Source organism: Osmerus eperlanus, chromosome 9 (assembly GCF_963692335.1).
Source record: "Osmerus eperlanus chromosome 9, fOsmEpe2.1, whole genome shotgun sequence".
NCBI classification, from domain to species: domain Eukaryota; kingdom Metazoa; phylum Chordata; class Actinopteri; order Osmeriformes; family Osmeridae; genus Osmerus; species Osmerus eperlanus.
The window spans coordinates 11,359,158-11,387,073 of NC_085026.1; the positions used below are offsets into that span (position 1 = coordinate 11,359,158).

At 41.0% G+C, this 27,916-nt stretch overlaps 1 protein-coding gene and 1 long non-coding RNA gene across 2 annotated transcripts; both read left to right on the forward strand.

Moving 5' to 3' along the window:
* Positions 1 to 6,540: 6,540 nt before the first annotated feature.
* Positions 6,541 to 9,047, forward strand: foxa2 (forkhead box A2). The gene is made up of 2 exons (XM_062470315.1): positions 6,541 to 6,798; positions 7,513 to 9,047. Exons 1-2 carry the CDS (start codon positions 6,727 to 6,729, stop codon positions 8,680 to 8,682), a joined length of 1,242 nt encoding a protein of 413 aa, XP_062326299.1. The 5' UTR covers positions 6,541 to 6,726; the 3' UTR covers positions 8,683 to 9,047.
* A 1,687-nt stretch (positions 9,048 to 10,734) lies between these two features.
* Positions 10,735 to 25,027, forward strand: LOC134026742 (uncharacterized). Its single transcript, XR_009931376.1, has 4 exons — positions 10,735 to 10,795; positions 16,136 to 16,204; positions 16,402 to 16,448; positions 24,043 to 25,027. It is a non-coding gene; the product is annotated as an uncharacterized LOC134026742 (long non-coding RNA).
* Positions 25,028 to 27,916: the final 2,889 nt, after the last annotated feature.

The window sequence follows — 27,916 nt, forward strand, 5'->3', positions numbered from 1 at the left end:
GGGTCACATGAGCCATGTTTACATTAATGCCATTTAAACAGTGTAACATAATGCACTGTTGGTTTCTTATCTTACTTCACTCAGTTTTTTGTGATTATGACTGAGGTGGGTGGCATTATATCAGTCCATTGTTGTTGTCGGGAACCTGGAATGGTTTCCTCATCTGGGAAATGCAGATGAGCTATATATCGACATGTTTGGTTTGCTGACCCCAGCTGTGCCTTGAGCATCCCCCTTTCCTGGTTAGGTTACTGTGTTGGGCCACCACTCGTACTCCCGCAACCAGGGGCAATACGCACCCCTGAAAAGGGCTGGCCATTGAACTCTCAGGCAAGTGGCAATATTTGCTCACCTGAAATACACACATCTTGCCAATTGGGGCTGGGGTGGGCTGGTGGGAAGTGCTGGCCTGATTTGGTCCCCTTGGCCAGCTGTGGCCCAGAGAAAGGCCGGGCCAGGAAGTTTTGTGGGGGGGCTCCCCTGTCGGGGGGCTGTTTAGCGCTGGCGGCCCTATTGTGTTTTATGTGAACCGGGGGCCATATTTGTTCGAAGCTGCAGGAGGCTGATGAGGTGCTAATCTGTTGAGTGGCTGTGTCATTGGGCCTTGGTTGCCAATAGCCTGTTAGCTGTCAGGGCCTGTAAAAAGGCACAATTTACGGGGCCTCCCCAAGACTCTGCCAAGGGTGTTCACGGGTAAGCAAACACAGATTGGACACTTATGTTGTGGCTCTGGATGGGAGGGCCAGGGCTCTACCCCTGGGGTGACACGTAGGAAACTCTCTTTGAGCCCTCTTCATGGGCTGTCAGCCCCCACAAAAGTCTTTGGTAAACACTACAAATTAGTCATCTACATATGCATGGGAGCCACCCCTGGATACAGTGAGGAGACAGTCATACAAACTGTACCAATTCTTCTCAACCATATCAACTTTTAAATATTACCTCCTTGTGTTTAATATAATCACTAAAAAAGGTAAGTCCAGAGACGGATGAAAGTTATTTTCCTCCTCAGAGATATCGTGGAGAGCTCTAAGGCAGGTTAAGATCACCGCATAGCTGTCACAGTGTCAGAGGTAATCCCAAACTTGCCAACACACTGGAATACAGATAAGGTAGTCAGGTGCCAGAAGGTTAAATGGAAAAGAGTGCTTGATGGAAAAGGGAATGTAGAACTGATGTAGAACTGAAACGTTTTAGTTTTCCCAAGAGGGAAAGATTGTTGATTAAACTCAATGAATGTGTGAAAGACATGCTGTCATTATGGGGATCAGAAATACGTAGCAAACGCACTTTGTATGATTCAATGTAAGGAGTAGGGGCATTCACTGAGATTTTGTAGAATTATTCATTTGTAAAGATACTGTTGAATGTACTAAACTGTAAAAATTTGAAAGTTATTAAGTACAGCCAGTAACTTCCTTTAACACAGCAAGGATGCCAAAATTAACGTAAAGTTTCAGTAATTGTATTAATTATTACGGTAGATAGGCCCTGGTTCAATTTCCAATCTGCCTAATTCAAAGTCCAAGTTTGCCTTCTCGTCTGGGCTTGACAGCAGTGGGATGTGGGAGCATGATGTCTGGGCGCAAACGACAGTAGCTCATCATGGATTATGGTGGTGGCTGATTGTAGTGATATTTAGACACAGTTCTTCCCATGGGAGCTCAGGACTTTAATTAACATACCACTACTTGGCCCCAGCCAAGTTTAATTGCCTTCAGTCTGTGATTAAATGTGTATTGACTCTGCAGTTGGCCTGCTAATGAATAACAATGTGCTGATTCTGTGATATTAAACCCTTATGCTCCAATACACATCCCATTCAGATGGCTTTACATGACTTTAGGGAACCATGTGGCAGTTTGTTGCATTACAGCAGTTCCAATACACATACCATTGTATCACTTCAAAGTTTTGGAAACCAGTCGTAGTCATACACACACTTCTCCCCAGCTTACATATCAACACAATGTTATATTTCAAATGCCAGCTAAAATCACTAACAATAAACAAGTATTTATTTTCACTGTGGGAAGAGACGCACATACAACCTGTGTGGCCAGCATAATGCTTCGGTTTAGCAATACAGGGCCATGCTTCAGCTACCACTTCCTAAAACCATGATTCACACCGTACATTGTTTACTATCAACTGATTCTAGTACCCCTGAAAACCTGGGATCCAAGACTCTCCTCCTGTGGTCCTTTGGACGGTTGTCTTGTTTGATACAGCCAGGCCACTTGTCAGTCATGCCCTTTTCCAAGACAAGAGAAAAGTACGACAAATAAAATGTGTATGGCAGGCCCTAGATACAGCTCACACTGCGTGACATTCCTGAGCCCCATCCTTCTCAATATCAAAAGGTGCGTATTTGAGGAAATCCTTAGACCATTTACGCTAGTGTTTGCAGCCAAACCCAGTGGGGTGGGCCCAATAACTGCAGACCCAGGTCTCCTCCCTCTGCACCCCACAGTAATGGCCGCCCTTCGTTTTTATTTAGCTGGGTGTGTGTGCCTTCCTAGTCCAGTTGCTTTCAGATTCATTTCCAGGTAAACATACTGTGGCAAGCCGCAAACCTGCAGCCAATAGGCGTTGTCACAGCTGTGTCAGATAATGGCGAGTCCAAACTCCAGCCCCAGCTCTGGAATGTTTACTGTCTCCCTAGGCAGCAAACATTTTTTGGCACTTTCCAAAAGAAAGGGGCTCTCATTAATTATTTTATTTTGACAAACCGCAAGCTTAACCCTTTGACCTGCAATGTTTTGTGTGATGAGAGAAACTCGGAAACAGAAACTAAAAAGGAGGTGAAGCTGAAGTGAATCTTAAGAGTTTGTTTCAGAAGCTCACAGGGAAAGAAATACCTACTTTTTAAATGAAGCTTTTAAGTAACACATTCTTGCCAACAACTACTTAGTGTTTGAAGGAATGTCAAACTGCTCCACTTCACACACAGACACACACAGACACACACACAGTTTGCACCCCCATGCACTGGCTTCAGAGAAACTTGGAATATTCCCAAGATGCTATAGTCTTTACTGTTGTCATTGCATGTTTGTCTTTTTGACACTCGTACTGAGACGTGTTCACACATTCATAGTCAAGTGAAACTCTTCCATAACTTCTCAAACCCATGTTTGGTATGGCAGGGCTAGAGGGCCCTTATTATTGTGTCATCTTATAAACAGGGAATGTGTCCCAGGATGTGTGAAAACCAACATGTGAATCATTGCCATTAATGGATCAATTATTGAAACAAAAACTTGTGGAATTGCAGTCCTCATACACAGGATCAGCCTATTCCATGCTGTTAAGACTTGTAATTGTCAGTGTGTTTATGCTTGGTACCAACAAGCAGAAAGTGGTCTGCGGTCTGATACGGATACTTATTGCCCTCTGACGTCATCTGAGGTCTAATGCAGATACTTATTGCCCTCTGATGTCATCTTCAAAATGAGCGATATCGAGGACTTTTACTATCCAGATGACAATGAAGGCATCAACAGCGACGAGGAAATTATTAACTTTCTTAAAGAGCAGAAAAGTGTGAACACAGAGAGAAAAACGACAAGCGCTAGGCAGATTGCTAGATTTGGTTGTTCAGATTTCAGATTGGTTGCTATAGGCAACACCTGAAACACACCGTGAGAAGACTTGAGAGCTGAACAAAACGACATGTTTTAAATGAAAAGAGCTAAAAATGCCATATAATAAACAACTTACTAACCTTGACCGTTCGGTTAGTAAGTAGTTAGTATTATTCAGTGCAACATAGTGTGGATGACATGTAGCCAGCATTCCTCATACATGCTAGCAGACAAGTGAGAACTAGATCCTGGGAAGTAGCACTGCAATGGCAAAGCCTACACACTCTGCACAACCTCCATTGAGCAACACAAGGAACAATCAGAGACTTGTCAAGCAGCCTAAAGAATGTTTATCATAACTGCATATAATCACATGAAGATTTTATAAAAGGATAAAAGCTCAAACAATGGAAACATTTACTCCCATCTCAACTGGATCAATCATTTTTGGAGATAACTGAACGGACCATTCTATGCCTGCTTGCGGAGAAGACCTAAAAAGTTCTATACATTCAGAAAATATGTGAGTGCATAATCATTCTGGTTACCTATATCTGGAACTGACTGACTAATCATAAACACATTATCGGGATTTTGTGTGCTTAAATGTTTGTTCATCACCTGCACAGTCAAAAGAGTAAGTGCTGTAGCTTGGGAACCTGACCAATATGCAAGCTCATGATTTATTTGTTATGGCAGATGGATCTAGCCACCCTCCCATTCAGACAGATTTCCCTCTGACTAGCAAAGTGCCGGTCCAATCACAAACGTTTCTGATATGAGGCGGGTTTAATACTATGACTAAACAGAGAAGCGCCATCAAGGCATTTCCGTAAAAAAAAAAAAAGAATCTATAGATCCAAACTGTACATATCTATACAATTGCGTCGCCAACCAGATGTATTTTGGTCTGCGCCCTTTGACGTTAGATATAAAAAATTAACTGAGATACTAATACTAATTTGCGAATTGGTCTGGCAATGCCAGGCTACCTTCACCCAAATGGACATGTGAGGATACTATGTCCTATGTAACTGATTGACTACAATATCAGCTACATAGAAAAACATTGTGCCATCAACTATGCCAACCCACAGGTCATAGTAACTTAGATGCACAGTAGGGTTGCCAACTTTCTCAACCCCAAATGAGGGACACTTTCTTCCAGGTGCGCACACGCACATGCGCGCGCACCAACAGCTGACCAACAATAACGGAAATCGCAAGCTTTCATTAGCCATACCATAAACCTACTCATTTCAGTGTAATTTTGGCAAACCGCTAATAGCTAGATTGTTACTTCTTCGTGGTGCCTAGTCACTACCTTCCCCAGATCTAAAAAAAATTGTCGTCACATAAAGATATGTAGGCCATTCCGCCTTCTAAGACGGACTGTAATGTATCCAGACGATGGAATTCACAAACCTCAAACACATGCACGCTCGGAGGTTCTCATGATCTAATTTCCAAGTTAACTCTCTGTTAGCCCCTCGTCAACACACCACGGTTTACTCGGCCTAAATAATGGGCTCCACTCATAGTTATGTTCAAACGTAAATATACTGTCAAATAGATGTACAATCAACGGCACGTGGCTGGCACCGCTCTGCACACACTCACCTTGATGTTGGTGCGGTGTTGTAGATCAACAATGTTTTAACCCCGCTCTCTGTCTTTCTGCAGTTGCCAAATGCTTTATTGTGTTTGAGTTCTTATATGCTAAGTATAACAATTATTATAGTCTATTTGAAAATGTAAACCGAAAAAAAAAATATTATGAGGGAAGAAGGTAGGCTAGGTCACGTGCTGCGTCACCGTAATCATATTAAGAATGTAAAACAACCATAAGAGGGCGCTATGAAACTTGAATTTAAGTGTGAATTATTCTTGGCCAAAGATCATAAACCATTTATAAATATACTCTTTTGAAAAAATTACGTAGAACAAAGGCCTTGAATTTAAAGATAAGTTAAATACAACACCAGCACATTTAATTGATCCTATAACTATAATAAAAGCCATGGAATTGGAAAGTTTTGATCGAACCTTGAGATATTTCACTGGACACCAATCCACACTGCTGCAATTCAGCTTTATATCAAAGCTCATTGAACATTATGCCAATAATATGTGATCAAACAAATTTCTCTCTGTTCAATGTGCGTATAAGCGACCATACATAATCAATAGTCCACACATTGGCCCTCACACACAAAACATCTTGCAGCATGTAAATAGACTATTTATATCCTCAAACCTAAATAATAATCAAACGAAATTTGTCAGTTTAATAATATTGAAGGCCAAACCTAGCTTTTGGTAGACGAATGTCATGAAAACCAGCCTTGTAAAGAACAATGCGAATTATTGTTTGTTAACTAATTGCTTCTTTTGTTATGCTACATTGGTAGAATTTTGTGTAAGACCTGTTTTCACAATCTATCACTTTCACAAAATCAATATTATTTTGAAGCCTAGTCACAGCCGTAAATAGGTTGTAGCATATATAGAAATATGATGTAATGTAGCCCACATAAAAAATAATTACATAATTAGGCTATTTCATAAAAAAGAGGGTTATTCAACCTCAGACAACCTTATTAGTGGCCACAAGTAAATAGTCCAAACAACATAAGAACATCCAATAACAGTTGCAACAACAAAACAAAGACACAAAAAATACGAAAAAAGGCAGAAAAGATCGACAAGAAAGTTCTTGGAATTCGTATTCTGTTTCCAGCTAAGATTAGTCAATAATGAATCTTTTCATAAATGACTGTTCTTTTTACACGATGCAGGTGTAAGATACAATTGGGGGGCAAATCGAGGAGTCTCACGTCTAGGTGTGAGGAGATTATTCAAATAGGGTAAGCTAAGAAGTAGGGATTGGAGGCTCGCCTGGCGCAGAGAGCTATATCATCGCGTTTACAGCCACCACTGAGCGTCATTTGAACTCCAGTCATCATCAGACGCTTTCCAGCGCCCGTGGGCACGGCTGGCTCAAAGACACACATGCACCAGTCCTTCACTAAGGAACACACCAACGACCCAATACCCTGTGGTCCCAAGTCACCGTCTGTTGGAGAACGTTTTGCCATTTCTTCTGCGGGAGACGGTTTGTAAACTATTCGGAACTTCCATGATGCTAGGAGCAGTTAAAATGGAAGGACACGAGCATACAGACTGGAGCACCTACTACGGAGAGCCTGAGGTGGGTACCTTAAATATATTTTTTCGTCTAAAGCCGATCCCATTTTATACAACTCAATATTAGCCCTGAGATAATATTAACTTTGTGATCAAATATTGACTTGAGGCGCCTCCAAATCCTCCCCCATCTCTACGCACTGCACTATCCTAACAAAGTTGTGCTTGACATGTAGGAGAAACTTTTAACTCGGATTATAATTAAGTCTACATCCATACGGAATAATATTTTCCAATGTTTATATTAAACAAACATTTAAACAATTTAGAGTAGGAAGACGGATTCAAATATTTTAACTTTAAACGACGGTGCAGTCACACAGTCACTTCAAACTCGATCTCAAGAACAACTGTTTCGATTTTGTCTTCCTATTTACGACAACATAGTACGTGGTAATGTTTAGTTTAATTTATGTGTCTTATCTATCTTATTCACGACATAATATCATAGGATGACCTATTTTATATTTAGCTTCATAGTCTAAGCTAAACATTTATTCAGAAATGTCCGCAGATGACACGAATCAAACCAACAGCACTGTGCGCACGGATTCAGGCACATTTTAGGTCACAGGCCTGCGATCTCTCCGCTCTAATGCTTTATGAATTATAGTGTATATAGGCCTATAGGCCTATGCTATTGCAATTAAAATAATTATTTCCAATACGAATGAAATTCACGTTAATTAAATCACGTGTTTTTTTCTGACATTTTCAGTGTTACACCTCGGTAGGCAACATGAATACTGGCCTGGGAATGAACTCCATGAACACCTACATGAGTATGTCGGGAATGAGCTCAACTGCCAACATGACGGCCAACACCATGAACATGTCTTACGTCAACACTGGCATGAGCCCCTCCATGACTGGCATGTCACCCGGAGCCGGAGCCATGAATGGAATGGGCGCGGGTATGACCGCCATGAGTGCCGCTCTCAGTCCTAGCATGAGCCCTATGACAGCGCAACCCCCCTCAATGAACGCCCTAACTTCATACACAAACATGAACGCCATGAGCCCAATGTATGGACAGTCCAGTATCAACAGATCAAGGGACCCCAAAACATACCGCAGGAGCTACACACATGCAAAGCCCCCCTATTCTTATATTTCTCTCATCACTATGGCTATCCAACAGTCCCCCAGCAAGATGCTAACGCTGGCAGAAATATATCAGTGGATAATGGATCTTTTCCCGTTTTACCGGCAGAACCAGCAACGCTGGCAGAACTCTATTCGCCATTCTCTGTCATTCAATGATTGTTTCCTCAAAGTGCCTAGATCTCCGGATAAGCCCGGCAAGGGTTCGTTTTGGACCCTTCATCCTGATTCGGGAAACATGTTCGAGAACGGATGCTATCTGAGAAGGCAAAAGCGGTTTAAGTGTGACAAGAAGATGTGCAAGGAGTCTGGCCGTAAAAGTTCGGAAGGTGGATCCAACAGCAGCTCGGAGAGTTGCAACGGGAACGAGTCTCCCCATTCCAACTCGTCCTCCAACGACCACAAACGATCACTGTCAAATATGAAGTCCAGCCAGGCTATGAGCCCTGAACACGCGGCCTCGCCAGTGTCCCAGGCGCAACATCTCATGTCCCAGCATCACTCGGTTCTGGCGCACGATGCACACCTGAAGCCCGAGCACCACTACTCCTTTAATCACCCGTTCTCCATCAACAACCTCATGTCGTCGGAGCAACAGCATCACAAAATGGACCTAAAGACGTACGAGCAGGTGATGCATTACTCCGGTTACGGCTCCCCCATGGCTGGGGCTCTGTCCATGGGTTCCATGGCGGGGAAAGCGGGTCTAGATTCCTCATCAATACCTACTGACACATCGTACTATCAAGGCGTATATTCAAGGCCAATCATGAACTCCTCATAAATCCTTGCGCCATCTACGGACTTTTGAAAGCGATTTGTACATTTGTAAAAATATAGTTTGTGCTGATGTATTCAGATATTTTGATGTTTCCCTTTGATTTAGTTGTCAATTTTGTTTAGTAGCCTGATTATTTCAAAAGGGGATGTTAATAATGTGACAAAATCTGTTCAAAACGGCGGCTTTGAGAAAGGACCAAAAGACAATTTCTGTAAAATACATCTGTATAACTGGATTGCTAAATGAATTTAAATGGATTGCAGGATTTCTTCAATAATTTGTGTAATTCCTATTTATGGCTTGTATATGTGTATTCTTGTAGTTGACAACAAGAACAGAATCTATATTAAAGTGTTATTTGAATTTTATCTGAACATATGGTGAATCTTCTTACATGGGTTAGCCTGCGCAGTTGGTTCACGTAGGCTAGCAACTAATTACAATAATGAAAATAATATTATAACATATGGTTCCACTTCGAAAGATCCCTAATCGTAACAACATTATAATATATCATAATAAAATAATAAAAACAATCATATAGATAATTAAGGTAATAATATCAATATTTATATTCTTCCAATTTTACTTGAATGTTCAGAAAAGCAACAGTCATTTTCTATAACTGTAGACTGTTTCTATTTCCATTTGGTCATGGATGAAGGGGGTATGATATCATGCACTGCACAATCATCAGTATGTAGGCCTATATGAGTATTTGCAACACAACATCATTTAGATAATTAAATAGAGAGATTACGAAATATAAATTAAAAACGTGGATGAATGCATTGTGTTGTTTTAATACTGATAGCCGACATATCGATCCATTACCCGACAACGGGACTCTTTAAGTCTTGGATTGACTTCACTATAAACACCTACACGTTGCAAACCGATTCAATATACACCCACATTACATTAAGTCTAAATAGCCACAAATATGATCTTGAGAGAGATATGATCCACACCGAGAATTACTCAGTTTGGGGCACAAAATGTAGCCCACCAAGAATAACAGTGCACACATGATTACCTGCTTTCTTGGATTCATGGAGATCATCTTTGGGGTCAAGATACTGGCATAAATAACAACATCCTAAGTGCACAATTACATGAGTGCAAGTCCCTTGACAATAGCCTGCATTCATTGCACATCCGGTTTGTGTAAAACCATGATTAGTTATGGCCTGTCCCGTCTCAAATATATACATTCGTAGAATAGTAGGCCTACTGATATCATAGGCTACAGGTGTCAACATTAAGACAAAGAGACTGGTTAGGTGCCTCGATAATCTCTCTCAATCTATCTCTCTTTTTCTCTCTATACCGTCTCACAAACACACACAAAAAACACACACATACACACACATGAACGGTTGTGGATCTCCCGTGGCGTTAGAGAATGGAGTAGCAGATTTGGGAACAGGCGATGCCTTGTCCTGTCTCTGTTGGAGTATTGTCCGGGGTTACTTTTAAACTGCTCAGAATCTCCCCTCTCATTGAATCTAAAGATAAGATATGCCGAAATGCATCCAAATACTCACATCCAATCACAAGGGTTTTCTCCCCCATCAATGTTGAATCATTGGGGTGATCTCAACTCAAATGGCAGAGGGTTTGTGTTGTGCCTGGGAAAATGGTAGTCTTCCCCTTCTGAACACGTACAGTAAAGGCCTAAAGCATGCATTTACTCTCCAGTCTCACTCTCAAATCGTATTTTAAACACCCATGATCTGCAAATAAACATAGACAGTAAACAAAGTATATGCCGCCACATATAAGAAGTGTACATGCACAACCAAATTGCGGGAGTGCAAACTTTGGAGGACGTCACAGCTCTGTAAATTTGCACAGACATTAAATTTCGTTCAATTCATTTTAGACATAAGTAAGCAGATTTTTTTTATAGCTCACTGATCGATATCTCTGTAAAATAATCTTCTTTTTTTTAAACTAGCGGGGCAGTGAAATCTTTGCTTTGTGCTAAAGTCAACAGTGACAGAGTTTGAGCTCAAATAAATGCCGTGATGTCTCTAGCCTTGTGCAGAAGGATGAAGGCGAGGTTGTACCATGGGCTGCAGTAGCTTGACAATATGCAACGACTGTGTTACAGGTATGGGCTTTCAATTTTATCTTTGGAGCTGTGGATTGAGAGTAGGCTCAAAAACGAGAAAGGGTTCTTGCGTAGGCCGTATTGTATTTCACGACAAAAGGTCAAAGGATTTAAAAGGCTGAGATGATTTGCAAGTTCTCTAACAGGTTGATTTGGATTTTCGGTGACTTTCAATGACTTGTCAGAAATATATCGCAATTGATGGATAGGTCTCAGATCACGACTGCACCGGCCCATAGCCTATGAAACACATTATTTCAGTGAACTTTAAGCCAATGCGTATTGTGGAAGGCTTTAGCTCTTTGTTTTAATAAATTGCATTATACTATAATTCTGGTATTTTAGTCGAGCAGCAAAGAATCGATTTACAATACTTTGTTTGTAATAATGATTGTCAAGCGAATATTTCACACAATTCGTTGATGTTTCAATGGAAAATTGTGTCAATTGCTGCTCCAATAGCCTAGTTTTTTAATCAGAAGAGTACTTTTGTATTTTTTTATTCTTATTAATTAAAACAATGACATGCCTAATATCGAAGCCGATAGAGTTGAAGTAGGTATATGCAAAAGCTTATAACTTCGAATGTTTATTATCAAACCACGCCTTCAATAATAATAAAATCATGTTTTATTAGGCCTAGCCTACTATAAAACAGCACTGATATGGGCTACCTAAACAGTTTGATACAACAAGGTAGTCCAAACTGAGCGGATGCCCCCAGGACCTTTTTGAATAATTAATTCGCTCCTATCTTACATAGATATAGAGCCCTTAAAATACATATTACCCATTATTAAACTAGCGTATGCCGCCGCTGTTCTCCGTTGATCCTTTGATGGAGGAGATGACCCCAGTCAAGCATTCTTCAGTGCGGACTGAAATGAGAATGCCCTTTTAGAGACCTGGTTCAAAGGTAACTGGTCGCAATCTGCACGAGATCACCCTCACCAAAGGTGCTTGGGGATTGCGCGTCACTACAATTGGCGTTTATCTTTTTAATTTATTAGGCCTACCTGCAAAATACATGGTCTCATTTCAGGTTGCCATGGTATTGAGCTAGGGTGTTTTAGGCTGGGACTACCTAACATTACCTTTTGTGAAAAATTAAGTAGACGTTACACACGCTAACACACACACACACACACACACACACACACACACACACACACACACACACACACACACACACACACACACACACACACACACACACACACACACACACACACACACACACACACACACACACACACACACACACACGGGGGGGGATTCAAATGTCAGCAACACAGGGAGATGCCTCTGCAATGGTCCTCACCATCACATGCAACAGCTTTATAGTTGTTATAGCAACAAGATCAGAAATGGTGCTGCTTGTTGATCCGTTTACTCAAGCTCAATTTAATTACATTGCTTTACATTTCATACCAGTCATACCATTTGCATATTTCTTGAGTTCTGACTCGCACAATGGCGTTTAGCTTTGCTGGCATTGGAGTAAGATGTCCCCAAACTTGATAGAAATTCCTTCGCCTAGCCTATAGGCTAGGCTACCTGTCAGGATTTCTTCGTTTATCCATCTCGAGTCTGGTCTTTCTTTGAATAACTTTTCTCTCCCAGTCATCAGTGCTGAATGGTCTATAGTTTTGTAGTACAATGATTTATAGTAGCTAAATCATTAGGCTTTAGGAAATCATCATTCAAAACTGCAGTCATAGGCACGATCGCATTTTTTTTTGTTGCAAATATATTTTATGCGCTGACCATTGGAAACCCAACTAAAATATTGGCTAAACAGTTTTGCTGGTGGGAGAGCTTATTAGGCCGTATAGCCTCGACAATTATTACCTATTAAGAGTAAGACTATTTGCTAATTATTACAGCCTTTGAATGCTGTATTTTATTTGGCTATCTAAAGTTGATCAATGTAGGCTACTGACTTTCCACAGCGGTTCATAAAATCTGCCTATAAAATGTGAGGCAAATATGGGACTTGGCCTGTGGTCTACAGATCTTGTGGGCCAGTCTGTCCTGGCTAGAGGGCTTCCACGCCACCAGTTTTGGTTGAACTGTCAGGGCTCTGGAACACCCAAGTAGAATGGTCTCCAGGGTGACCGCGCGACACCAGTCTAACAAGCTGTAATTCTGTTTTAGCCTATTGCAGGGGTGGGACCGTCCACACTACCGCGACTTAACTCCCCTTTCACGAAAAATACTCCTAATCCCATATCTTAGCAAGGGAAACTGCCACCCCACAGTATATTAAAGCACAACAAAGTCAAAACTCAAAGCCACCCATGGCTTCTCAGCAGTCAGTTTCTCATGATTTACGGCCATCATGTCCACCAATCGTTCTTCAATTAGGCTAATTCTATTGTTCTATCTTTGTCAATTTTTCTCAGTTAATTGACAACGGCCTGAATTATTTTCAGTGCATAATCTGAATTTCAAACCAATGAAATGCACGCCTTTAACGGTGAATGTATTTAGGCTATCGTTAAATGCGATCGTTAAATGCCTTTCCGAAATGTTGCTAGGCCACGTTATTTCATCATTATTGTTGTTGTAAAACACTATCCAAACAATAGCTTATTATTAATATTAGTAGTATCCTAGTGTTAGCCTGTTTGCAGTTTAACCTAGTATTTCATCACCATTGTTTTGATGTCACCATGGTATTATTAGCCTTTATTATCCCCCCCCTCCCCCCGCTTTCTCTTGACTTCCATCTTTTTAACAGCCCCCATGCCCCATCATCCTCTCCCCTGGGGAAAATATCTATATATTTTTTGTTAGAATATTGCTTGTATTGTTTTGTTATAAAAATAAATTTCGTGGAAAATAGACCCAACCTTTATAAATAGTGACAGACCGAGTGCTAAAACATTCGACTATATTCGTAAAGAAAATGATTTGAAATAGGCCTAGGCCTATTTCTGAGAGCTATTCAATCAGCATTTTTGAGAAAGAAAACTTGTAAACAATGTGCATTGTGAGAAGCTTATTTAATAACAGCAAAATAGCATAATAGCCTAATGGCATTGCCTAATTTGACACGAAATTAGGCAACATGATATTGTGCTCGGAATAAAACGTGGCTACAGGCCAGGGGTGCCATGGCACCGGTTATAATCTTAATAACTTCGTTTTCTTACAATGAACTGTGATTATTTATCAACAAACGTTTATTTTCTTATTTTCTTCATCTTCTTCTTCGAAATATAGTTTATAGTTGCAGAGTATAGGCCATTTACAAATGTCACCGTTATCCTGGTAATAGGCTACCGAAGTAGACACATATGCTACCTACTTCTCAGGGTAAAAAAAGAGCCCACCTTTTCTCTCCTCCTGACAAAGATCTGTGGTAAGCTTCTGATACTGGGGGAAATATCCCATCCACACAGATAACCATCAGGGATTAACAGAGTCTTGTTGTGTGTCCCATACTGTCCCAACCATACCTCTCCACTTGACACTGGGGAGTAACAATGCGGGATTCATCTATGTACTGTTGGCTCTTGCTTTCGGAGGAGAATATGATTCGTATTCACTTTTCTCCATTCAACAAACTTTCCATTCCTTTTTCAGCGAGCCAGACTTCCATGTTTGTCTAGTAGAGAGGGATGGGTGAAGGCCAGTGAGTCAGCCCGCAGGACTGTTACGCTGGGAAAAAAGACACGTGTGTGAGATGGACGGAGGATGGATGTGGGTTGGAGGGTATGACCGGTGGCTCTGATGTGTCTGTTCTCCTCTGGCACTGCTGTGATACATTCCTGACCAGAGATTCCTCTTACCCTGGGCCAGGCCAGGCCAGGCCAGACCTGGAGGTCCTTCCGTCCTGACAGGAATTGCCTGGGAGTCAGGGGGAGCAGGAGAAGGAAAGGATTGGTGTGATGAAGAGATGGCGAGAAAGAGATGAGTGGAAGCATGTATAGAGTTAGAAAGATGGGGAGCATGAGAAAAAAGGGAGTGTCCGCATGAGAGGGAGAGAAAGAAGAATAAAAAGAGAGCAGAGAGAGAGAGAGAGGGATAGAGAGAATGAGAGAAGTAAGGAGAGAGAAAATGAAAAGGAAAGAGAGAGAGATGGAAGGACTGAGAGAGAGAGAGGGTCTAGTCAACAATGTCCATTGACTACAGAGGCAGCAGCTGGTGGGACAAGCAGTGACCTACAGGCAACCTATTCAGGGCAGGACGGGGTGCCTCTCACTACCCCTCTGCTTTTGTATACTGGAAAGTGGATGGATGGTCAATGTTTGTCCATGTAAAGTACTGCACTGTAGGTGCTCCGTCGTTGCCAAAAGAGAAACCTGACACCCTTCTGTTCACTAATACTGACTGAAGACCAACTATTGTCTACTCAAAATGTGTCATGAAAATATATATTTGATATTGGACATCCAAAGACTTTCACAGCCATTTGAAACCATGTTTATATGCAGTAGTTTTTCCCTGCACATTGTGTAAAACAAAAGGATAGTGTGTGGTGATGACAGACAAGGCTGTAATCTTGAGAGGGGTTAAGGGAGGCTCCAGCATTCTAGGAAGGAAGATTATCTCCTCCAGGCGATACTGTATACGAAGCACAGGAGAGCTGTGGCAGGATAATACATGTGTGATCAACCATGCAGCAAGACACTTTAATAGATCAAGATTAGTGGGGGTAAAAAGTATGACACTAACCTAGGTTGGAATAGAAAAACGAAATGTGTGTGTGTGTGTGTATATAAGTGCCATGTTTATACTCCTGCATTGCCATTTTTTATAACATGTAGGGAAATCCACAGCCACGTATCCCAGTGGGGTTTGACGTGAGCCACAGAGATCAAGCTTTGTCCTCAAAGCCGACATCAAATAATATGCCACTCAGCAGTGGTAAAGGTAACCAGCTCTGGTTGGGATTGATCGGACACGCTTTCTTTATTCCCCCTGAGGCTTGCAGACCTCAGAGTAGGCTTGTCACAGTTCTCGGCAGTGTTGAAGGATATCTGTAGCTTCCCTGCCATGGAATCATATCATCTTTTCAATGCCTTTCCCCCATCAGTTTTTCAACCCAGCAAAGACATTCACATGCACATGTCCATCACATGCATGCCAACCTTTCCCCGTCTCCTATCCCTGGAAGTGGAGAGACAGGGCCTCCCTGGCCAGTCACAGCGAAGGACACCCAACTCATTAAAAGTTAATGAAACCTATAAAAGCGGTGCGCCAGCGATTCATTTAAACCCCCAAGCCAATCTCCGATTCCAGCAAAGGCAAACAAGCCTGTGTGCCCCCAATGCGGCTCTCGGAATAACAAACTACGTAATATTTTGTCCTTGCATATGTTCTTCTATGCAGACGTGCCTCGCGATAGGCTGTCCTACGATGGGACTCCAATTTGCCACCCGCCAAGACTGTTCTGCAGAGGTGAATTCTGTAATCTGCTTCCATGTTGAATTTAATACCTTTGCTTTACACAGCTTTGCTTGTCGGTAAGGCTGGCAGACAGATATGCCATTTCAACATTCATGAGAATCACTGACATTCAAATAATGTGCTCATTTCAATACGGTATGAGTGAGAGGTAAATCTGTGTGAAAACCTCTATTTGTTCATCCTCACAGGCATGACAGGGTGGAGAGATGTTTTGATCTGTGAAGATAGACTACCGGTACATTAAGGACAAGCTCTTTCATCCTATGGTGTGCTTCTCTCTGTCTCTCTCTTCAAAGTGAGGCCCTTACCTTAAACTATTTACACTCTCATTTATTAACAACCAATCAAAAGTGATAAAGTGCCAATGCGGTGCTTGTAACCCAGTGTCATTGTTGAAACTGAACATAGAACAATCATGTTCTGTCATGTCCCCCCCCTCCCCCCGCTTTCTCTTGACTTCCATCTTTTTAACAGCCCCCATGCCCCATCATACTCTCCCCTGGGGATCCAAATTAAATTCCCCCCATGTATAGCACCACTGTCAACCACTTAATTAATTCACATACCCTGACTTGAATTAAATAAATCCCCAATTTAATCCCATATAAATGGCCTCTGTCGTTCATCACATAGGAGAGGGATGCTCAGTTGAAGGGTCTGGAGAAGCTGGATGGTGTCTGCAGAGCATCTGAGCAGATTACTAAAGGGGTGTATGTTTCCCCATACAGAGTAGTCCCCTGATACACACAATTTAACCCTCGCCTGTTCAACTCTGACAGTACCAGTATGTGTTGTATCAGCTAACATCCTGTCAGACTGAGAAATCTGACAGCAGATTTATCATGAATCCATCTTCTTATGATTTGAGACATATATGGTTATATGTCTGTTAAATATATGATATTTAACACACATTTCCATATATTTCCATATAATCAATTTGGTTACAGTTACACTGTAGCTGTGCTCTTAGACCTTCCAAAACCAACCCATCTTTGAGGTCATAATTTCTTTAACAGTTGTGTTACTATGCTGATGCAAAGTTTAGGTGGAGTCACTTTCACATGCAAAACAAAGTATTAGTTAAAGAGGAAGACCACCGCAATGATTGATTTCATGCATGACGGGTTCATAAAGGAAAGCTGTATAAGAAAATGAATCCATACAAAGGTCTGCATCATCCGCTGTGGTGAAATATTACTAATGCTTTAACAATGCAAATCAAGTTAAAAGTAGAAAAACACTCCGGTTTATTCAAAGAACTGGTTCTGGATGGAAGCCGAAACTATAGTTGGCTGCTGTTGACATTTTAGATGTGAGACTCAGATGTACCTACAGCTATTCCATGGTCTCATCTCCTTTCTGTTTATAATTTCAAACAAGAACTATGTAATGTTTAGAACTTAAAAAGCCTCTTATAAATCTACTGTGGGATATAAAAATGTCTTTACATTGGAGGAATTGTTAAATAGACATTTATAAAAAATAACCCAGGAGCATTACATTTTTAATTGTCATAATAAGACAGCATTTTTCAATGCTATTTTTGCACATGAGAATACGAAAATACATTAATTAATGACTAACTGAGCTGTGATTTTGTTTTTACTGAGACTGACAGAAGGTTCGAGAATGATTTAACTGTTTGGACTGAGGTTTTCAGCATGACCGACCGGCTATGTTTTATGGAGGCATCTGCAAGCTTGCTCGATTTACTGCCAAGAGTGGCTTGTGCACCACCTATCACAGATTTTAAAAAGCAGCACAAAAGTTTTCTATTCATGAGCAGTCCACAAAATCCTCGACAGACGCCATGACCCATCACCATTCATACCATTGTACCGTCACAACTAAATGCATCATTTGTGTTTCCGAAAACCATCCAGTATGTATCCAATAACAAATGTTTGGCCTCTAAAAGCCTATGTGCAGCATGGCATAGGGGAGGGGGTTGCATAATTTGCTAGGAAACATTTTACCGAACATTTGGTGATAAAAACGCCCGTCGGCCCCAAGGCTTAAAGCAATTAATTCAGGATCCTGACATAAACTCTCCAATCCTTTGACAGCTTGGAGCTGAAATAAAAATGCTAGTTCTCCTGGGAACGGCAGGAGATAGCCGGCTCTTTTCTGGACTGTTTGCTCACTGGCCCTGAGAGCAATCTTCCCCAGTCAGAATGAAATGCAAGGACACAAACAATGTACCGCCGAGAGAATGGGAGATGGGGAATGAACAGTTTGGACTATTTGCTCAGCAGAAGGGCAGCCACAATGGCCGGCCCATGGCTTTCCCATGCATCAAGCCTCTTAGTCCTAGGCTTCCCTTTGTTGCTCGGTTTCTTCTCCATAGCCAGATAAGGGCCCAGCTGCCCTATACTTTGAATTCCTATTGTAGGCTAGTACTGTATGGTCATTTATCTGTCCTCATACTGCCTGCCATGACATTGTTGCCTAATTGAATGGGTTATCAACCATGTATCTGCGTGGCTAACGGCTCACCTTAGCATGTGCAGTCGTTTAAGAGATGAATCCCTCTTTCTGCGATAAACAGCAGGGAACTGGTTGGGGAGGGGGATAACACCTGACCCCTCTTCTCTCCATAAAGGGGGCAGCACAAGTCAAGCGTGGGGTGCAATAACAACACACAAGTGCTCTGAGAACGTGGAAAAATTGAACACTTGATGTCTTGCAAAAAAACAGACTTAATTTTGAAGTAAAACATATCCTGACATGATTAAAAAAGGGACATGTGCTCTTAAAGACTGAAATACAGGAATATACACCCAGGAATCACTTTCTAGACGTTGAGAAAGATGAGATCCTTGTCTAGCCCACCTCTGAGAGCTGCAGGCGGCCCTTGAGTGAGAGATGAGATGCGGCCGTATGACCTTATGCCAACTTGAGTTAGTTGACGGCAGAGTAAATAATCCAAATGGCAGTCCTGACTGAGATAAGGATCCATGTTGTGCTCTATTGTTTTGGTTTGTTGGTTTGTGTTTGCATTTACATTGGCCAGTTCTAGGTTGAATGTGTATTCAGACGCAATGCTTCCAAAGTCTGCTTGGCAGAAACTGGAGGACCAGGACTTCCCAGTTGAGAAAATGAACAATATCTTTTTAATTGATGGTGTAAATGTGTATGTATCTCATACATACACATTTTGCATGCAAGCCCACTCTCTCTCTCTCTCTCTCTCTCTCTCTCTCTCTCTCTCTCTCTCTCTCTCTCTCTCTCTCTCTCTCTCTCTCTCTCTCTCTCTCTCTCTCTCTCTCTCTCTCTCTCTCTCTCTCTCTCTCTCTCTCTCCCTCTCTCTCTTTCTCTCTCTCTCAACAGAAGAGGCTAATTAAGAAACAGTTTAGTAAGTGTTTTATATGTAATAGCCCAAATGGTCTTTCACAATTGTTCAGCAAGCATGTCCGCCTTCAGGTATTGAGGGTATAAATAAATGTATTTTGTGGGACTGTGTGAGCCAGGCTACTTGTGGGGTGTTGCTGGGTTTGGCATCTCTCTCGGCTTCACGCTCCACTGATGCTGAAATAAAGCTTCGTTCAAGACATTTCAACACCGCTTAAGGTTGTCGGCAGCCGTGTAATTTATGACTTCTAAGGACTTCAGTTTAGGGTTCTGTACAACCTACAATTTTCCCAGCATTCAAGGGTGGAGAAAGACCAAGTGAGTCATACAAGCTGAAACGTACAAGGCTCCTCAAATTACGCCAGGCAGTGTCAACCTTGGGCTAACCGTGGTATTGTAATATGTGTCAGAGAGCACTCACACAGTGTTTATGTTTCCTGGCTCTCAGGTCATCTGCCATAAGTTGCAGCCATGGCCATGTTTGTCCTTTGTCACCTGTATGGTAGTCCATGGCCAGCCCACAGTCACAGCCATCACTATCTTCTTCTTCTTGTAGCTCTAAGTGGGTGGTCGCAGACATAATTGGTTAACATCTATTGGCTGTTAATGAAATTGACAACTCAAGGCAAGGAACTTCTTTGTTTTTTAAAACTTGAATAGGGAAATTCTTGTAGCAGCCACATATTTCCATGCACCATGTGAACATTTGTAATATACATTTATTATGTTTAAAATGAAACAAAAATAAATCACAAAAACGTGTTAAGTTTTCTGATGGAAAAATTCTTAATTAGCTTAAGAAAAAAACTATTTCTGTTTTTGGCTACAATTTGGCTGCAAAGCATTATTACATAAAGTAAAATAAAATCAACCAAGCCAAACATAATTCAGATTCTTAAGGTTTTTCATTTTCTAACGTATTCAGATACTTTTATGTATTTATTTTCTAAAGAAGGATATTTCTACATGTTAGCACTTTGAGTATAATAAAAGTGCATAATAAATAAAAGGTATTATTATTATTATAGTTGTATTCTACATAGACTGTATGCCATACATTTATCGGGATTTCAGCTTTCATTTATATAAAATATTTCATCCGTATGAATATGATACAAAATAATTTTTGTATTTGAATGGTGGAGAGAATTCATAATAATAACAAAACAAATAAAAGGTTCAATGAAATAAGAAAGCGATCCCTCACTGAATTGCTCCTCCCAAGGTATATTACATTTTTCTCTCAAGTTTTCCGATAGTTTTTCCTTCCTTCCTCTTCTTTGAGGGGTTTTAGATTGGTTTAGGAACAGTTTTATAGGCATATATGAAGCACTCAGCTTGTAAAAAGGATTGTACAAATAACATTTGATCGAATTTGATTATTGAAATGTACAGTTTTTAATTACATATTTGTTAGCATTCTAGAAATGAATTGAAATTAAAATCAATGGTTATTGTTTAAATTATATTTGGAGTAAAAAAAATATTGACTAATATTGAGCATACATTTTTTGAAGCTCAAATATAATTCAAATATCAAACAACAAAGGCCAAAACAGTATTGTAATCAAATGTCTTTATTTCGAACAGCAGCTAGAATTTTCCTTCAGGCATACAAACAAAAGTCTGGATGAATGAATGAAACAATTGCTTTGATTATATCTAAAATGTCTAGTTACTATATAATTGACATTATTTTGTTAATGATATGTTATTTCAATGTAATGAATGCAAACTGTTTAAATCTAGTGGACAAATTTCACTCTGAAGAGAGATTCTCAAATTTTTCAGCAACATCGTGATATATTTTAAAACTATAAACTGGTGGTGCAAACTTGTAAATTTAAGGTTCAGAAACAAAAACAAAACAATATCCTATCATCTAAATATTATTGGACGGCATTTGCATTTTCAAGCTCAATAACATTCAGTTTTCTCCTTGAATGACAATATTGGTGTTTTGTTGTCCCTCTTTACCTTGGGTCTGTTAAACACACTCAGCACTCGGGACAAACAGTGCTGGCTATACCATTCACATTACCTCTCTCCCAATGTGTGAGTGTCAACACCCTGTAAACACCTTTGACACACATGCTTGAATGTGACGGGCGAGCTAACTAAACATTCCTGGGTGTTCCTCCTTCAACTCTACCACTCACACACAGAACGGCTTTGACCTGTCTCCCACGGTCCAAAGCTCCCTCTCTCAATGGGTAAAGATCATCCTACTATACCTATAACTTCAGTTTAATCATGGTCATTTATTTATGTTTTTTCAGTTCAGTTTTTTTGTTTTACATCAAGGTGTAAACATACACAACATTTAGGGGCAATTTATGTGCAGTTTAATGTAAAAGAAAGTGCTAATACATCCTAAAAAGCTTATTCTAAACTCAAATGTTATGTAGAGACCCAATGAATCCCTTTCACACTATATGTGACGCAAAAGGGGACTGAATGATTTGCGGTTTTGGGATTATAATTCCAGTCGTGTGTTTATCGGCACACTCCAGTCTGTTTGAGTGTTTTTGAGAACCGGGCTCCCTGAGGACGGATTGCAGGCATCATGGTATAACCACACATCAAATAAACAAGAGAATGGGTTGAAGCAAGCTGTGTCTCACAGGGCTCTGCAGAGTGAATCTGCAGTGTAGGAGAGGAGGCCATAGAGAGTGGAGGTATAGCCACATGTGAAGGTTTGGATAACACAGGCTGATGAATCAAAAATACACATGAAAACATGCAGATGAATGCATACAAACACACCTGCATGCTCACGCCCCCCCCCCCCCCCCCACCGCACCCTTCTGTCCAGGGTTGTGACCGTCCCATGGCACAGGCCAGGTATGTCAACTATGTTTGCCAAGCCATCCATCACCTACCTGCCCTCCTGAAACAGGAACCTTTGTTTGAGCCATACAGTCGTTAAACCCATCCTTTGACTCTGCCTAACACTATTTATTTCCCTATAGCTGAAGTAAAGTATTTATCATGACCCATGGCATGTTCTTTATTTTTTTAAACCTTTTTTGTGAAACAGACAGTGCTAATGTATTCAACTGCTTCAGATGATGTGAAGTGTAATTGTACTGTCACCAGAAGAAATGGTGAGTTACAGATTTGGGTCACCAGTAGGCCTTATCACTGGTGAGCAGGTTTAGTAAATAAATACGGTTGAAGACAGCACAGACAGTGGGTGGATTAAAGCCAGTGTTATGTTAACATACGTAGCAAGCATCATATTCCCTAAACAATGAAAGTTATTTCAAACATAATCTAAAGGAGTGAAAACTGTGGTCTGGTGTAACATTATCTTCTATGTATTTCAAATTCACAACATTTTATATCATTTTTCAGAAGGAAAACATTGGCAAGTAGTAAGAAAACATTGAGATGTGACGGGATGTTAAATAAATATTTAATTGAAGGTAGCGAGCCGCTCAGTTCAAAGGAGTGCCATGATAAATCCCTTTTAATACAAGCACTCCCTCAAACTCAAATGAGTCACCTTGACGTTATCATTGAAACAAGAAAATGTATCATATTCTGTAGGTCTAAGTAAGAATACGGCATGAAAACAGGATAAAAAAAGATTTTCCTGTCTTGATGTTTGTCACAATTATTTGGTTACTGCTTCACCTTCTTTCGTGAAACACAACTTTGCTTTATCTCGGTCGTCTACTTCTTCGTGAAAGAGCAGATATACCTGAATGTTCCATGTTAATAATTGACCAGTAGCTTCAAAGCCTCCCAACATGTTCTGGTGACACACTTTGTTATCTGATATCATTTTCCTTTTTTGCCTAATTAAACTCTTAAGTTTCCACAAAACTATCCGTCACTCATATAGTGCGATTAGCATTGAGGCTTGGGGAGGGTGAGTTGAGAAAACCTCTCGTAAGGGAACTGTTGGCAAGTTGAGGCAAATGGGAGATAAGAGCAGTTTCGGTCTCCTTTAGTGGGTTCTAAGAATGAGGCTGTGTGGACTTAATTCCCTCTTAAGATAAATGTGGCCCCGCTGTCTGAAAGCCAGTTCATGCTTCCCTTTTCTGTGTCAAAGCCCACTCTGACGGCCTTGAAATAAGCGCCAGAGTTCTTTTTGACTTTGGGAGCTGGAGAACAAACCAAGTGTTGGGTCTGTTAATTAATTATTGGAGAGTAAAGTGGGACCACCAAGCCATGAATTACTAGCACTCTTCATCACTGTCTCAGACGAGCTGCCATGTTGAAAACTCAAAAATATGTATCTAGTATTGTCCTTTTTATTTCCAGGAATTTTCCACCAATGTTTATTTTCTACCACACATGACAAATTATGTAACTTTTGAATTTATTTCTGTGCTTTGATTGTGTAGTCAGTTTTGATGATGTAGAAGACAACTTGGCATGCTTATCCTGAAAGATGTATTGTGTATCCAATGCCAAAGGTTGTGTGTAAGATTAACCCTTTCATGCTCTTGTGTCATCCTCCACAGACGTGGCGGCTTCTCTAAAGACCTTTCTTCAGGAGAACATCACTGCGGTTCTCTGTGAAAAGTACCCCAGACCCAAAGATACTCTTTTCTCTGTACCTGGCCTGAACTATGTAGGACTTGTCGATTCACATGTTAAATATCAAAGTGTTGGTCAGCCTATGTAGAGTCGAACACAGACAAAAGAGAGGGCTCCGTTAATGATTAACTGTTCTAAAAGCCCCGGCTTTTGTATTCCCATGGTGCCCGGGCTATCTGGAGGCCATGTGACAAGCTCGCAGCGTTTTTCGAGCAGATTGGGGGAAAGCTAGTGAGCAAACACAGGTGCCTTGGACTGGCGTCGCTGCCTATGCTGTCAGGGACAACCACAAACAAGGGCAGCTATGCCTGGCTAAAAGAGACCCCAAGCCCCCCTCGTTGGCTATCTGGCTAGTTAGCATGTTAGCTCACTATCTTATACACAATGCGGTGACTGAGACCCCTCCCCCCCCCCCCCCCCCCCCTTATCCAATGTCCTCCGGCCGTGCTCCACGACTTCTCACACTCTCCACAGAAACAAACAAATAAAAGTGAGGACTGGAGAACCACTTCTTTTAGGTGGTGGCATTTGCAGAGGTTGTGAGTAGTGGGAGAGCAAACAAATTAATGGTGTTCAAGTTTTCACTTTCAAAACCAAATGTCTTTTTGCTAAGTGGGGCAATTGCAGTGACCTTGGTGTCAAACATTGTAAAGGTTGCAAACACCCTGGCTCTCAACAACCCTGAACATCGATCAATTGTTAAATTAAGGCTTTCAAGGTAAGTAAAAATATAGGTTAGTGTTAGGGTTTTTAAATGAGTCTGTAAAATGTGTTTTCATTTTTTGATTGCATTGTTCCACTAATTTGTGATTTCACAACCAATCAATTTTTTATGCATTTTTGTTCATAGTGAAACCGTTTATTTGATGATAATTGATAAAAGTGATTGTTTGTTGATAATGTTTATTTGGCATGTCAGTTTTCTTCCCATAATGGAATAAAGCTGAGCACTTGACCGTTTTCTCCTCAACGTGTTTTCTTTTGCAAAAATTGTCTGAGGTGCTCTGTAGCACAACTTTGATAACACAATCAGATGATAGGATGCTGTTATCTTAATACGGCCTTCCGACAGGAAGACAAGTGAACAGTGTGATAACGGGCACAAAAGCTCTATTATGATTGGCTGGTCTCTGAATTGAACACCCAACCAAATGGAAACTCTGAACAGGGACAGCAGTTCATGTCCTTGTTTAATTTCTAGCCGGCCAAGGTCAAAAGGAGTCCTTTTGTATGACTCAAATATTAATATCGATGTTCAGCAGGTCTAGTTCAGGCCTAGCCTACCATTACGTGGCCTGTAAAGCAGTGTTCATCATTGTTAAGATGATAAAAGTTACTTCAAACCGACACTTCATATGAAAAGGAAAGGAAATTAAGTTGTAAAATCCTAGAGGATTAACTGGAAGTGAAAGAAAGAGAATGAGAAAGAATGAGAGATACAGAGTTAGAGGAAGAGAGAGAAAGACAGAGAGAGAGAGAGAGAGAGAGAGAGAGAGAGAGAGAGAGAGAGAGAGAGAGAGAGAGAGAGAGAGAGAGAGAGAGAAGAAAGAAAGACAGAGAGAAGTCTTAACTAGTTTTCTCTGCAGTTCGCTGACTGTTTGGAAAAAAAATGACTATATTTAGTCATTTAGCAGACGCTCTTATCCAGAGCGACTTACAGTAAGTACAGGGACATTCTCCCTGAGGCAAGTAGTGTGAAGTGCCTTGCCCTAATTTGACACGGCCGGGAATCGAACTGGCAACCTTCAGATTACTAGCCCGATTCCCTAGGGAGTTTCTGAATAAAACATACACAGTAGTAAAGCTCTTGACTACATAATTTTAACGACCGTTAAAACGCCCACAAGATGAAAAACTTCAACACTTCAAACACTTGTACATAATTTTTACATGTTTATTGTTCAACCAATTTTGAGGAACACTTGAAGGGTACCAGCATCATATCAAGTGAGTTTCAGATCATTGTGGACCATTAATGAGCAGCTCATCTCATGTGTGACTGGATCCCTGCATGGATTTACTGTGGGATAACCGTGAGCACAGTCTTATCTGGGGTATTACAAATCCTCACTTTTAGGGATCCTACTGTAATTCACAGGGGCTGAGTAGAGCACTAGGACCCAACATCTTGAGAGGGATTTAAGACAACAGCTCTGTTGCCATGTCATTGTGCTGCTGTGAAAGTCGTCTTGTCCATTGTCGAATGAAACTCTGCCCCAATCAAAGAAAAGTTTTCCGGTAATGAGGTAAGACATGAAAGCTCATTGAAGGTAGCGATGCGTTGAAAGGCTCTTTTGATGTCCCTGGCACAATACCAAATTTGAAAAGAGAAAAGTGTGTCCTAAGCTCCAATGCTCTGCATTAACCCCTTAGTCTTTTGTCAGGTCTGCACCTACAACGACGTAATATTCCATTCTGTGGAAAATGTAATTCATGGATGATTCCCTCTTTGAAAGCGGTGGTTACAGCCAATTGAATATAATACTTTCATGTCATGGCTGAGAAAGAGTCGGATAGGTCTTTATTCACATAGTTTTGGCATGTATTCAGGTTCACATATGAATGTCTTTAGAGCTTTTCTTCCAATTTATAAAGAAACTTGATGTTTATGTGCACAATGTAATTTTATTATCCAATATATTTTCTTTAAGAAATAGAATATAAAGTTGAACTGTAACACAATATTTGTGAAAGCTTAAAATGTAACATTTTCCAAAGCAAATTAATACTTACATATGCACTGTTAAAATTAAAAAGAAATCCCCCACAAAAGTAAAAAAAAAACAAAGAGACATGATTAAACAACAGTGTTGTGTGTCGCACGGGTCATGGGTCACTGAGGAGACTACTCCATCCACAACTGCTGTTAAATAAGTGCCACATCACTATCTCGTTGCATCGGGTCCTCTGCACTGCAGTCGTTTCACCCCTGAGAGTATCCATAAAGCATACTTCTTTAGTTGAAAACATTTGGTTAAAGTGGTCACTGGGCACCTTTCCATCAGGAAATACTCTTAAAAAGAGGAACGGTATTATTCATAACAATGGCTGGCATCATAGCTTCTAACAGAAAAGATTTGATGATTTTGAAAGATGGCAGTTGTATTGGCTTCCATACATCTGCCCTCCGGCACCCTTGTTTTTGACGTGATCCGTTCTCATTCTGGCCCAAAGGGTGGGGTGAGTTCACGACAGGTGTAGCCTTTACCACCTCGAGCTAGATGCAGACAGTAACCTCCACTCCCCTCTTCACCTCACAGCCCCCACCACCGCCCCCACCCCCACTGACAAACCTCTCAACCCATTAGCGAGTATTCATTTTCCACAGAGTCGTAAGACAAAGGGCGCCTGCCCAGGTAATGGAGTGGGGTTGGGGGGGCACAAGCTACCGTGGGGCTACAGCTACCATGACTCCCCACAGTCCTCGTCACGCATGAACTCCAGCCAATGACGGGTGTACAGCCAGACGCCTAGTTGAGAACACAGGCTGCCCAGACCAGAGCGCAAATGACTCCTCGGTCTCGCAATAACCTCCTATTCATGGACTACCCATTAACTCTTGTATGAACAAAACCAGCCCTTCTTCAATTCTAATAGCAAGGTAAATATAAATAACACATGTATTGGTCATGTGTTATGAGGTCCTCATAAAGTATATATGAGGAGACGGATGCTGTGGCTGTCTCAATAAAGTGTGGAAAATTACAATCATGATTCATCACCCAGACTAGTTCAGAAAGGTAACAGACAAAGAGATGGATGCAATACTGCCCAGACAAGGATCATCGGATATGTATT

Coding starts and splice junctions, on each gene's coding strand:
- foxa2 (XM_062470315.1), top strand. CDS start 6,727: ATGATGCTAGGAGCAGTTAAAATGGAAGGACACGAGCATACAGACTGG. Junction 6,799..7,512: donor CCTACTACGGAGAGCCTGAG/GTGGGTACCTTA, acceptor TGACATTTTCAG/TGTTACACCTCGGTAGGCAA.